Source organism: Chionomys nivalis, chromosome 22, assembly GCF_950005125.1.
Source record: "Chionomys nivalis chromosome 22, mChiNiv1.1, whole genome shotgun sequence".
Taxonomy (NCBI): domain Eukaryota; kingdom Metazoa; phylum Chordata; class Mammalia; order Rodentia; family Cricetidae; genus Chionomys; species Chionomys nivalis.
Window position 1 is genome coordinate 39,363,851 of NC_080107.1, and position 14,660 is coordinate 39,378,510.

Here is a 14,660-nt window from a genome sequence, read left to right on the forward strand (position 1 = left end):
TCACAACTGCCACAAGTGGCTGTCTAATCAATGCAGTATTCATCAGATCCCAGCAGAAGAGTCTGCAGAATTTGTCCAGCTGGTTTTGAAACTCTCCCCAAGGTAAGAGGCATGAATTACAGCAATTGAGACTCAGCAGGAGGAAGCCCAGGCACTGAGGACACTTAGGCATCACACTGCTGAGTGGTGGTGAAGAAACACAGGTGTCAATATGGGGAACCAATTCAACACACTGACCTCAGTCTGTGCAGCTCCAAACCTAAAGGCAAAACAATTTCTGGGAATATTTGTGTTTTACAAAGACATAAGTAGAGGCTACAAAAGAAGTTACTCAATATTATTAACCATCATGAAAATGCAAATTAAGATCATAGTGCATAAATCAAGCATGATGGTTCTTTAAGATATATATAGCTTAAAGACTAGTAAACATACTACTTAAAACAAACAAACAAACACCTCTCACTGAAGAAGGAAGGGAAGGATGGCATGCACTCCAGGACCTGCATCCACACCAGCAACAAGGGAGCTCTCATAATCAGCCCAGCATGGCTGCATACACAAGCACACACACAGGAAACAACAACCTGCCTCAATTCAGGAACTGGTGTGCTGCTTATATAAAGACACCTAAGGGCTTTGACATTCTTGAGCCTGAGAAATATATTTTTTTGTTTGTGGAATTTTTTGATTTGTTTTGTTTTTAAAATGTATTCTAGGCTGGCCTAAAATTAGTCAAGGAGAAGAACTGAACTTTTGGTTTCCTAACTTCTACCTCTATGTAACATCACACCTGTTTTTTGTGTGTTGGGGGGGGTTGTTTCCCCACCCCCACCCCGCCAATGAGTGTGGGTGTTTTGCCTGCATGCATCTCTGTGCATCATCTGAGTGCCTGGAGCCCATGGAGGCCAGAAGAGGGTAACAGACCTGCTGGAACCAGACTTACAGTTTTGAGTTGCTATATGGGTGCTGGGAATTGAACCAAGTTCTCTGGAATATTGGGCAGTCAGCTTTGCAGTCCCCATAGTTGTTCATAACATAAAACTGGCTTCACAAATGCTAACCTCTTAGGTAACTTAAAGAGTCAGAGTCTCTGGGAAAAATATTGCTGCCATGATTGACTGGTTAAATTAGAAATTAGAAAACCTTTATTTCTTTACCTATTCACAGACTGTGAGCTTTAGGATGTATTTACTTACTACTTACTATTTTTCAAAATTTGTTTGTTTGCTTTGGGTTTTCAGACCAGGTTTCTCTGTAGCTTTGGAGCCTGCCCTGGAACTTGCTCTGTAGACCAGGCTGGCCTCGAACTCACAAATCTGCCTGCCTCTGCCTCCCAAGTGCTGGAATTAAAGGCATGGGCCACCACCACCTGGCTCAAATATTATTTTAAACAAGGTCTCACCACATAACTCCAGCTGGCCTCAAACTCACAGAGCTCTCTCTGCCTGTCTCTGTCTCCAAGTGCTAGAATTAACAGTGTGCGCCACCATGCCCAGCTTTAGGAAGTTTTAAAACAGCAATTCCTGAGTTCAGAAACAGTGGTGGTTGAGGTGGTCTTAACCACCTTTCCACTGTCCCCAGAAGCCACTGGAAAGCCTATTCCCAGAGCAGACCAAGCTTGGCCCTCTATTCTCTGCTGATATAGGAAGCTAACACCCTGAGATCAATGGAAACACAAAGGACACCTCCATCACCAGCATTTTTGGATCCCCTGCTGGTTCCCATATGACTCCAAGAGCTGCTCCCTATTGTTTGGTCTCAGAGGAGCAGCCTGGGAACTAGGGGCACAATAAGGTACTCCAGGTAGGTGATTTGTTACAATAGCACAGAGATCTCCCAAGTTAGATGTCTATGCCTTGAACACCAAAATGAGCCAAGAACTATGTGATAAAATCTAATGGGTCTGCAATGAGCATACACCCACTAGCAGCAGGGCGCTCATCAGAGTGACTCCAGGGCTGGCTACCTATGCCAGCCACTTTCCAGAATCTACCAGAACTAACTGTCCAAGTTTTACATTTTGCAATCATTTGCTCATATGTTTTGGCTGTTCACAACACATTACCTTATTGTCAAGATCAAAGAGATAAGAGTCCTCTTCCCGAACATCAGCTTCAGAGTCCGAAATCAACTCCCCTACGTATCTGTAGTGAGAAAAAGGGAGACAAGACCTGCCTCACCTCTGTGCCCTCAGACAAGGAACAGTGCCAAGGAAAGCAAGGATGCAGACATGGGACACTCTGAAAACGTTCTATGTGCTAAGCTGGGATCTGGATCTGGCCCCATGGTCTGCAGTACAAGGTGAGGACCAAGGATGGTTCAGCAAACATCCTAGTCCTGTGCAGGACTCTTGACACTAACACCTTTAGTAAACAACTGAGGTAGAAGACTACAGTCTGTGGGCTGCTTGAGCGACTGGTGCAATCAATAACTCCACTGCCTGACTTCTGCATGACAGTGAACCATGTGTTCCCAGGGGCTTCTTAGAGCACAAACACGTATGAGGAATACCAGAAAAGGGAAAAACAAACAAGCAAACAAACAAACAGACAAAACCCACAAAATTATCAACAGAGCTGTGGGACTCTGGTGTCCCACTTACTCGCAGACAAAGGTGCCCAGCGGGATATCCTGGAGGGACCGCACACCCCAGCCCATGTCCTGTGTCCGATAAAGCTGCAGTCTTGCCCTGGAAAACAGGTAGAGGGGAGGTGGACATGTACCTGATGGTCAGCAAACCAGTTTGTATCCATTCTGAAATGAGTGAGATGAGCAAATAGAGAAAAATGATGCAGCTTCCAAATAAAGAAATAATACAAATCTGCAGGTGACTGAAAGCAGTTCCAATCACCTGACAGATAGAGTACCAAACACACACAGGAAGCTGAGAACGCAGGACTCAGACTGTCAAAACACAAAGTATAGCAGCCCTTGCTTTCCTCAACTGTACCTGTCTATGAGGTAGCAGTGAAGATTAAGGTACTCCACCCATAAAAGTGCTTCCTTTAGAACCCAGACTGCTGCTGTTCTATTACATGGGGAATATGCCAGCAACAAGCAGTTAGGGAGGCTCCTAGAGGCTGAGAGGGCTTGAGGTAGAGCATGCTTAAGGAATTTACCCACTCTTCAAGGTACCCTCCGATCATGCCCATCCTATTGGCCCATTTGGAAATATGGTGAACAGGGAATAGGAAGGCAAGTGTGTGCACTCTGACTTTGGTGAACTATGTACAGACCATAGTTACCAATGCTTAAAACTTGATTCTTGATGTGACATAGGAAGTACAGGTAATGGAACAGGATAAGCAGTGGGGAGCAAGTATCAGGAAGGAACCTAGCAGTCTGAGAAAAACCATTAAACACCACCAGTCTCAATGCTGGCTGGCTTTCTCTAACACTGAACAGAAAAGGCTCAAGCACTAAAACCAAACGAAACAACTCTATTCATATCAAAGCCAGTCTAGCTTGGCTGGTTGTTCTCACACACGTGTGTGTGTGCACATGCTTTCCCCAGACATTGTCTCCACCCACAAATATACATGCTACTGGCCTAGTGGGACCTAATGCATCTACACCCCTCACCTGAGACCATTTTGCACCACACGATTGCGGCAGTTCCTCCAGCATGAGCAGGCATGATTGCACTCGAAGATCAAGGGTGGTTCTGCCATGTTAAACTCAGGCAGGAGTCGGCCATCCTGTTAACAGATGGCCACAAGGGCCAGCAGATGTCAAGCAACGTTCTTTTAGAATGAACTTTAATAAGGTATTTTTTTATAAAAGTACCCAGTCTGGGCTTTAAATATACACAAACACAACGGTTTATGGGCTGACTTTAACAGCTGGGGGAATAACCGGATTAGGCTCCACGTCTGTGGTTTAAATAGAAATGTCACCAGGTATAACACAGGTTGGAAGTACTCTTGGTCCCTGCCTGGCTATGCTCTTCACCTAACCTTCCTGCCCTGCCCTTTCTCAAGTAGTTAGCACCTTCTGGCTGCTCCTAGAGAACTCACCCACATATCCGCTCCTTTTCTTCAGCTCAATTATACCTGCAGGGTGACACAACAGGACCATGTGCTTTTCTGGGACGTTAGGGAGTCTTTTCCACAACTAAGGACTTTGACCAGAATGCTCCTAAGCTTAATCCCAGCATGGACTATACTCTAAAGATAACTGATACCTGCCAGCCCCACTCCTTACCCTGATCACAGTTCTTGTTTGTGATGTTTCATTCAGATGACAAGCACTCCAATCTCCCTGACCTATCTACTTTCCTCTACTAAACCAAGAACATGCTGCAGCTGCCCTTTGCTGCCTGTTTTCTCTTCACTCAGAACATTCTAGCATCCATGACCTCTGAACTGAGGACTATGCACCCCCACCCCCCCATACTCTGTCCTAGAGCTGTACCCTGGGCCTCAAAGCCCTACTGTCTTATTGTCTCCTAGCCTAGTCTCTCCACCAAGCATCTCTTTGAACCCTTGTGTATGGCATACACAGCAGCGATTACCAAACACAACAAAGCAGTTTCCTCCTATAGCTATACCAGAACAGTCACTGTACCCACTGTCTGGATAGTTGCAAAGGACATGGACTCCAGCCTTAGGACTTGGGAAGCAACACCTTAGTCCCACCATCTGCTTGGAATAGCCCCTCACTTTCAGCCTGTTACCTCCTCCTACTTGTTTCCCCCAAGCAGCTCACCTCCACTGTCCCAAAGTCACTAGGACACCTTAGGATCGGGAACCATGTTCACAGACTCACTCTCACAGAACTCACATCAACACATTGCAGCAAACGTGCTTCCTCACCTTATCATACCAGCAGCGCATGCTGAGCTGGCCACACATGCAGGTGCTAGAGGAGCAGTCATCTACGCAGACGCAGTACTGGAAACAGAGTGCACAGCATGTCACCACAGGCACCACTACTCCCCCACTCCTTGCAATTTCCACCGAATGCTCTGGAAAATCTCAATTGCCTTTCATTTGCCATAGGCTCTTTTAGGAGCAAGGTAGAAAGACTTGGGACATACTGAGAAAAACGCACCATGTTGACAGGGAGAAAGTGGGAGTTTAGAGAGGTGCAGCTGCAGAAGGGCTAAAAAATCTGTTGCCCTCAAAGATAGAGAAGATGAGACAGAATCTCACAACCAAGATAAAACTTATACAGTTCATCTTGTGAGAAGTAGGGGAATTCCCATAAGCACAATCATAAGGATACCTTTTCAAATAGGTCTGATTTTAAGCAAGAAAAAAGTCAGAGGTGGGAAAGTTGTTTGCTGGGCCATAGCTGCCAGACCTGAGGGGCATGCAGTGGTCTAGACCTGCATGGCCCCTCTTATTCATGACACAAGGACCCGGCAATACCAAGGCCCCAAGCAACTCTGATCAGGAATCACTTAGGGCCTTCAGTAGGCCTTCAAGGTATGCTAAGAGAACCAGTGCCATGCCTAACACAGAACTTCAGATTTTTATAGTTCCTCCACCACTTTCCTGGGAGGCAAGTGCAGAGAGAACAGGATCTCCTGGGAAGCTTCCACAGGCCTTCTTCCAGAATGGTGCTAAGTCCTAGGACCCAGTTCTAGGGACCTGCAAGACCTTCTTCCCACCAACCTGCAAGTGAGTGATGTTCCTGTCAATGTTCATGGGGGACGTCACGCAGTTCTGGGAGACGTACTTATAGTTGGAGGGACATAACTCACTATCCACAGCATTGACACAGGGAATGGGAATGCGTTCATACCCTCGAGCAATGTCTCTGCACAGGAAAAGGGAGATGTTACTTGTGCTGTTTCAGCTTCTGCCTCATGGGAGACATAGCTGCCAACCAGTGCCCACACTAGGCTGGATCCTAGGGAAGAGCTTCAGACATATCTGCTCCAGTCTCTTCCAGCCCACAGGTCAATGGTCTGCTAGCGTCACCTCAGTCTTAGAACCTTCTCACCTGCTCACCGTCTTCTCGACAGCAACAGGCTTGTCAGGGGCTGAGTCTCGAAGTGCTTTACTCATCTGCAGTGCGCTCCACACCTGGGAATTGAGGCTTGCGCACTGCAAGGGAGTCTCTCCTTCCTTGTTTTTCAAAGTAACATCTGAATCCCGAGAAAGAAATAGGCTAAAAGGGAAAATAAAATGGAAGTCAACAAAACATCCAGATCTGAATTTAGAAGAAACACAGCTACATATTAAATGACTAGATTTCCACTATGTAGCACTCAACTTACGAGTTCAGTGACTCTGGAACAAAGCCATGCTTCCCTAGAAGCACATCTGTTCCCAGTCCCCCATACTTACAATGAGACATCAGTTTGCTCCTCTGAACATATATGTAGAAGCTAAGAATGTTTATTTTTCTTAGACTTTGCTTTCAAATGTGCTCTTAAGAATGAATGGAAATGATAATGGAGAAAAGGTGTTGGGGTGCATGGGTTGCCATATCCAGGCCAGAGACTTGCAAGTGCTACAAGGCCATGTCATCTCTCGTTTCCAGGTGAATATAGGAGCTGCCTGTTCATCAGAGCAGTCACTGCCCTCCTTTTCCTCCTAAAGATACATAGTAGAGATGCTACACCATGCAGACCACTGCTGGATGTGAAAGAATTATGAGGAGCTTGCTTAAAATGGCCCTAAACAGCCTGAGAGAGAGTACCAATAGCATCCAGTCCCTGCTGGAACCTGGAAGTCAAACTGTCACACACTGTTAGGTCTGAGACTTGGTCAAAATTCAACTAAGAATTTAGATGGGGTTTTTTAGCCTGTTTCTATTTTCTATGACAATTATGAGCCCAAAGTGAACCATAGATGGTCTGAGATGTCAAATGGAAAAGATACTTCTCCGCCTACACTGCATTAGCTCTAGGTACAGTGTGGATAACAGTCATTTAGCAGCCACTTTAGATAGCCAGAAAGCAAGAGCTATATTGGTGGTACAGGGCCATACTCACACAACACAGTCGTAGCGATTCTCCCTGGCTGCGATGTGCAGGGGTGAGTCTCCATGGATATTCACAGCATGTAGGTCACACTTGGCAGCTAGAAGTAGTTCAGCTATGTCCACACAGCCTGAGAATGCTGCCCAGTGCAGACAAATGTTCTCTTCCTTCAGAGACAAAATTGAGAGCACAGTGAAGATGGTTTCTGGCTCAGAACATAATGCCGGGGCTAGGCAAAGACAGCTTTTGTACTTGAATACAGCTGGTTATTCCTGGCACAGTCTACACTGGAGAAAGGATCTGTAGTTCACCAAACAGCAAAATTCCTATCCAAACTGCAACATTTTTTTAAAAAAAAACTTTTGAATTTTTAAAATAATACAGGATTGGAAAGATGGTGCAACAGTCAAGATCACTTGCTTCTTTTACAGAGGTAGAGGCCTGAGTCTGATTCCAAGTACCTATATTGGGTAGTTCACAACCATGTATAACTCCAGCTCCAGATGATTCAACAACCACACACACACACGTACAAACACACACAAATACCAATTTTTTGGGGGGAGGGGAAGAAAAGCAAATAATCACATATAGACTATTCTGAAAATAGAATAAAAATACAGAATTATATGACCTTAAATAGGATGGTTATTGACATAAAAAGTAGTATACTTTTCCTCTACTTATTTTAAAAAGTGGTATTCAATTCTCAAAAGACCTATGTAAACTATAACACTGAACAACACCTATGTAAGATTTGAAAATTACAAAACCTGGGGCCAGCAAGATGTGAGATCATTGAGCAAGTGAAAGCACTTAATGACCTAAGCTTGATTCCCAGAACTCACATAAAGGTGAAGAAGAAAACTAAGACAATATTGACAGTTGATGACTTGTGGGAGGAGTCCCTTTCCTTGATGGCCCCTGGTAGATCAACCACACATCATAAGCCAATATGGTAGCACAGCTGGATTTGGTGGGTTATTTAAAATAAAATAATAGAGGACATTAAGTTGGGAAGGGTGAAGAGGTAAGAAGTAGCTGGGGAAGTTGGGGAAAAGAGTAGGTGGTCAATATAGTCAGATATCGTTTATGAAATTCTCAATTAACAAAATACTAAATATTTTTTAAAAGGTGGGAGCTGAAGAGATGACTCTGTAGCAAAGAACAGCTGTTGCTTTATCATGAGGACTGGAGTTTGATTCCTAGCACACGCATAACAAGCAAGGTATCTGCAAATGATTGTAATCCCAACTCTGAGGGCTCTAACATCTTCTGGATTCTGAGTATACACACATGTGCACAGACAGACAGACAGACACACACACACACACACTTTTAAAACTCACAAAGCAATACTTACTATATTCTCAACAGGACACAATAGCAACAAGCCCTGTTGATCTCTGCCCACCCCATATGCTCACCATCCCTCTGAGGCTCACCTCAGCTGGGCCTGCAGCTATAACCTACATGTGATAGAGCCTTTAGAGCTTCCAGTGAATGAACAGCCCACTTCATAATTTACTAACTCTTTAATTTATTAGATGTTCCTGGCTTCTCCTCTAGAATGCAATACTAATGAGTATCTTATCCTTTCCTTCCCCTCTCCCTCTTTTTCTCTGTCTTCTGCACTATTTCTCAAGGGTAATCCCTCAGAGGTAAAACTGTTGGCTACAGATATAAAAACATTGGCTTAAAGTGGCTTCCCTTCTATGAGCAGTTCACTGTGGCTTCCTTCCCCCTCAGGAATTCTCGGTAATTTTCACAACAGTCATAAACAAAAGTCTAGCTTAACCACCCCTTAGTTGCTGGAGAACCCTTGCAGGGAAAGCCATTCCAGTCCCCGCCGTATCAGATCTGACTTCTCTGGCAAGGGGAATGCCAAGCCACATCCCAGGGACCCATTCTGCAGGCCCTCAGGGGTCACACCCATTGGTAACACTCTGGTGCACTCCAACAATTGGACTATCTCCTTCCAATGTCCACATGAAAATGTGCAGTGAGAGATTTTCAGTTCACTGAACACTTGAAACAAAAGCACAACAGAAACAGAGTGTATTATCTACCATCCTCACCCACAAACTGCCCCAAGCACAGGTGGTATTGTTCCATCTATTTCTAAAGGAAACACTAAAAGCAAACTCCTTTTAGTAAACATTAGTATTCTATCAAAAAAAAAAAAAAAAAAAAAAAAAAAAAAAAAAAAAAAACCTTAGCTATGTTGAGTTCTTTTGTGGTTGCCATTCTCAGTGGTTCTCAGCTCTCTGACTGTATTTGCTCACATCCCATACACATCTGAGAGCTCAAACAAAGGCAAAGGCCTTCCTCCTCAGGGCTGTTTTGCCTTATCAGAAGGACCTGTGCCTTTTTAGCACGAACTGCACTGTTTTTAAATTCTAAGATTCTACTCTTAGGTGAATTCTTACTCTATAGAGCCACAATGCTGGCCTGAACTTCTGAGCAGCTTCACTTCCACAGAAGACTTGCACTTATGACTGATCATACTCTCCCATCAGCGAGAAACCAGAATGGTCATCAATTCTACACGGGCAAAGAAGAGACACATAAGGGAGCTGGAGTTGCCTACTCAGTCAAACACCAAAGAAACCAGAACAGAAGACATTGCTACAAGAGTCTGTGGAGACTGGGCTTCCCCATAAGGGACACCAGCAGACCTGGGACAAAACACCCAAAGACCCTCAGTATTTCAGCCAGGCGGGAAGCACCATCCACTTACAGACCATAAGCCAAGACCCAGGTAGAACCCACTGTAGCAGTAAGAACTGCTGTAGACTCACCAGACCAGACCAGAGAACATAATTCAATAGTTCAATAGAATCAGACAGACTTCACATCAATCAGTGACTGTCACAAAAAAAGAACTGAAAATCACTGACAGGAAAGTGCCCGTTAACAGCCAACTGACATCTGGCTTCAAGCTCCCGACACATAAACAGGCAGTAAAAATGACCACTGACAAATCAGAACTGGTATGGATACTGAAATTGCAAATCTTGCCATTAAGTACCTGGTATAATTGGGTCCCACACTCAGAAACTAAGTAGAGATGTGGCAGAAATTAAAAACAACCCCTCTCTCCCACTCTCTTCCCACCAACACACAATAAAGAACACACAGAACTTTCAGAGCTCAATACCAAGTCTAATAAGGTGATTAAGCTAAGTCTAATAATGAAGAAGAACAGTAAATTAGAGAACATAATAAAATCAGTTGAACCAAATATTAGGTTTGTGGAAAAACAGTTTCTAGAAGCTGATAAGACCATTCAAGGCCATCACAGGACAAGTTCCTACAGTCTAATTCATATGCAACCAGAGTTCCTGAAACACAAGCAAAAGGCTCATATGAAGAAAGGACAACTAACTACAAGTTTCAAAAATTGACCAAAACCCTAAATGACAGATCTAAGAAATCCAATCAATCTATACATATACAGAAATAAATAACACCAAGGCACATCAAGAAGTCTTTAGAATAGCTTGAAGCAAAGCAATATACAAAGAAACAAGGAAAAAGTACAACAACTTCCAAAACATCTTAATAAGGGCTCTACCAAGCGACATGCGCAACATCAAATCCACTGACCAGAAAGAACTCTACACCTAGCAAAAGCATCTTCCAAAGATGGGGCAGGATAGCGACTATTCTGCCATGAAGAATGGGAGCTTGGCATGAGTGGCAGGAGGAAGGAGCAACAGGGAACAGATGTCCAGCAAGGAGGGGCAGTCACCCAAAGTACAGCCTTACCCTAAGTGAACCCTGTTCAATCACAGCATGTGACCAAGACTCATGATATAGTCACAGATAATGCAGAGAAAAGTAAATGAAGTGCAAATTGTCACTTGTTGATGATATTAATTTTTTTGTTTCAGATTGATGGCTCTCTACCTCAGAATCAAGATCTCTCATATATAATCCTTGGACATTCACAAAGTATCAAACGTATGATTATTTGGAAAGAGCTGGTATCAGTGTGAACTCCTGAACCCGTAAACTCATACCAAGTACATACACTGCATCACAGTTCCAAATCAATTCCATGTCTGAAAACCATGTTAGAAATACAGGCAAATGTTTGATGTTTTTAGAAGTGGGAATATTTTACTGATAGTTGGTAGCATGTACTTGCTAAGTGTAAATACCAATAAAATATCTCAAGTGAGTTATGACTTAAATACATTTAATTTTTAAATTTTTCAATTAGTACAGAAACAAATGAAGTATTTACTTTTGTAGTCATACTCTTCAGGGGTATGTATGTTTTTCAGAAACCCAGGGATATTTGACAGTACTGTTACAATTTTAAAAAGTGTTGTGCTGTAACCAGTAGGTTCTGTTATACAGAGAAACCCTGTCTCAAAAAACTAAAAAATTCGTCCACATCTCACATCATATATAAAAACTGATTCAAAATATACCACAGTCTTAAATGCAAAGGTAAAAACTATATGTTACTGTAAAAACACAGGAGAAAATCATCTTCAGTTAAGCTGTGGTTTTAGCTGTTGCTGTTTTTGTTTGTTTTGAGATAGGGTTTTACTTTAGCACAGAACAGCCTGGTTAAACTCATAACAACTCATCTGCTTCAGTATCTCAAGTGCTGAAAGTGAGAGGCATAAACCATCATGTCCAGCCAAGCAACAGTGTCTTAAATAGAATACAGGGAGCAGGATCCACAGCTACAGTAATGTTGGCATTTTTGCAGACCAGTGTAGTCTACACAGCAAGTTTCCGACCAGTCAAAACTACTCAGTGAGAGCCTATCTTGAGAAGGGAGGGACAACAACAAAAACAAAATAAAACAAAACAAAAAAACGACAAATGTGGTTTGTACTCTAAAAAATAAAGCTTGCCTGAAGATCAGAGGGCAGAGCAAGCCACTGATTAACAATAGAAGTCTGGGTGTCTGTACCGACAGACAGAGGGGCATGTATGAGCAACAAGAGGAACATAAGGCGGGAGGAGACAGGGTTCAGCCCTTTTAGGCTGAGGAGTTAGCAAGGTAAGAGTTGGCTGTGGCTTGCTCCTTTATCTCTCTGATCTTTCAGTATTTACCCCAATAGCTGGCTCCAGGTTTTTATTATTAAGACCAATTAGAACTCGTGCAACACATAACTGCCACTCAATAAATCAGGAGCAAAAGATCTGAATACATCCTTGACTAAAAACTGTATGAAACGGCAAAAAAGCCCACAAGAAGATGATAATATCAACAGTAAAAATTAAATGAAGATTAAAACCACCAGATGACCTCTACCTATGTTAGTGTCTAAACTATAAAGAACTGACATACTAATCACTGGAGAGGGTATGGAAGTATCTAAACTCTCAGAAGCCACAAACAGCCCAAAACTCTGGAGACAACATGGTGGCTCCTCTAGACACTTCCCATTTCCAGGACTCATCTGGAGAGAAAGTCAGGGCACAAATATTTTCATCAACTCTGTAACAGCCATGTATCTACCAAGAGAGGATCAGTGATGGCCACATAAATAGACACCTCAGGGAGCTGGAGAGATGGCTTAGAGGTTAAGAGCACTGACTGCTCTTCCAGAGGTCCTGAGTTCAATTCCCAGTAACCACATGGTGGCTCACAGCCATCTATAATGAGATCTGGCGCCCTCTTCTGGCCTGCAGGCATACATGGAAGGAATGTTGTATACATAATAAATAAATAAATCTTAAAAAAAAAAAATAGACACTACAGGGAACAAGAAAGAGGCACCAACAGAGTATGCAATGAACCCAGGACAGTCACTCTCATGAAGGAGGCTTAGTCTCCAATGGTAAGATCCAGGAAGAAGGCCAGACGTGGAGAGCTCAGTGTGGGAATGTCTGTGTTCACCATCCTCACTGTGTACTTTAAATTCATGTAGTCTGCAACCACATGTCAACAGAGGGGCTAAAATAAAAAAGTGTTATACTATATAAACAACAAAGTTAAGGGCTAAGTGTGGAGACACATGCATTTAACCCCAAACTGAAGAAGACAGAGGCAGACAGATCTCAGTGAGATTAAGACAGCCTGGTCAATTATAGTAAGGTCCAGGTCAGTCAGAGCTAAATAATAAACTAATTAACTAACAAAACAACCAAAAAGTCAAGCTTGACAGTTACCTAATCCTTCCATATTGCAGGAATAGCCACCAACACTTAAGAACTAAGTGGCACCCATTTCTCAACAAAGCTATGCAAGTCAAAGGACTGGGCAACACTTATATAAATTTTGGGGACCTTTAAGATGCAAGATGGCTGAACAAGTAAAGGCACTTGTAAAAGAAGTGTGATGGCCTAAGTTTGGTCCCCAGAACTCACATAAAGGTGAAGAAGGAAAAACAAACAAACAAACAACAACAACAACAAAAAAAAAAAACCCAGAGTGACTCCTAAAAATTGTCCTCAGGCCTCCATTATAGCCCTGTTATATGTGTACCTCATCCCTAAATATAATACATAACTTTTTAAAAAAAGAAAATGCTAAAACTCAGGAATTTCAGCAGTACCCTAAAATAAAGCCAGATGGCCCATGAAAAATGGCTGCATTATGGAAGGGCAGAAGGACTAATGTCTCCCGCTCATGTAACTGTACCAAACACTACTTTTAAACACAACTCATGTAAGTGATAGGATCTTTACATGCTGTACTGGACCTTGCTAACATTTCTTTTTTAGTTTTCAGTTTTTACCCAACTTCAATTTGCTTAGAATGGACTGGGATAGCCCTTAAGAGATTTTTGTCCCCTCTCTGTAACAAGGCTTCATTATATAACTCTTGAGTAACTTGCAGATTTGGAAAAGCATCTGGAAGAACCATAAAAATAGCAGTTAAAAGAGTTTGAATGAGGGCACAGTGCATGGGTGGAAAAAGGCATTCTTGGAAGCAATAAGGTTGTTAAATGAGAATCTCATGGACAGGAGTAGACTGCATTCCTAGGAGTTCCTGGCTGAGGAGGGTAGGCCCCTGAGGTCCCACAAGCTGCACACACTAGCCAGCAATACATCTGTGCTGGGGAGTTCTTACTGTCAACTCGACACAGCCTAGAGTCACCTAGGAAGAGGGAATCTCAGCTAAGGAATGGCCAGATCAGATCTGCTTCTGGTCAAGTCTGTGAAGCAACTGTCTTGATCTGATTGATGGTGGAGGCCCCACCCTAATATATTTACTGGTTTCCCAACGTAGACTCTGGTGGGATCAGTTTTCCTTGGGACCTTCAAAAAAGGAGTAGAAATCGCTTGCGTCTCCCTCTGAAAATGAACTTTATATAGATGTGTACAACTGTTTCTTTGGTCTGTTACTTAGGTCTTTTGTTCAACTATCCTCAGGAAAAGTCACATAATATCTAGAGGGATAACAAAACTATTTCTCTAACTCTAGACTCTATAGTTTCTGGGCAAATGAGTTGACTCCATAAACTAGGCATTCAGAGTATCTTAAATCAGTTCATTCGCATTTCTTTCTCTTTCAAAATAGTCACTATAAAGTCAACATAATCATGGCTAGGCTCCCCTTCCAAGTGAGTCAGGGACATGAACCAGCAGAAAAGTACAGGACAGAGATTCACACAAGCCACACACCCCTCAACTCTCCTACACAGAGGCCAGATTTGCAGGGACCCAATACAAGTTCCACGTTGGGTCAGTGAAATTTGACTACAAAGGGCCAAAATAGCCAGCATGTGCTAGAACTACATTTCGGAGA

At 43.0% G+C, this 14,660-nt stretch overlaps 1 protein-coding gene across 4 annotated transcripts in view; it reads right to left on the reverse strand.

Moving 5' to 3' along the window:
- The window catches only part of Ehmt1 (euchromatic histone lysine methyltransferase 1), a 141,039-nt gene that overhangs the window by 10,889 nt on the left and 115,490 nt on the right, over positions 1 to 14,660 (reverse strand). For all 4 annotated transcript variants that reach the window (XM_057754931.1, XM_057754934.1, XM_057754933.1 and 1 more), the window contains exons 19-25: positions 6,950 to 7,104; positions 5,953 to 6,120; positions 5,622 to 5,766; positions 4,818 to 4,895; positions 3,586 to 3,701; positions 2,606 to 2,692; positions 2,069 to 2,147 (exon numbers count right to left, since the gene is read on the reverse strand). In XM_057754931.1, the coding sequence (XP_057610914.1) occupies positions 2,069 to 2,147; positions 2,606 to 2,692; positions 3,586 to 3,701; positions 4,818 to 4,895; positions 5,622 to 5,766; positions 5,953 to 6,120; positions 6,950 to 7,104 (828 nt within the window). The remainder of the gene's footprint in view (positions 1 to 2,068; positions 2,148 to 2,605; positions 2,693 to 3,585; positions 3,702 to 4,817; positions 4,896 to 5,621; positions 5,767 to 5,952; positions 6,121 to 6,949; positions 7,105 to 14,660) is intronic.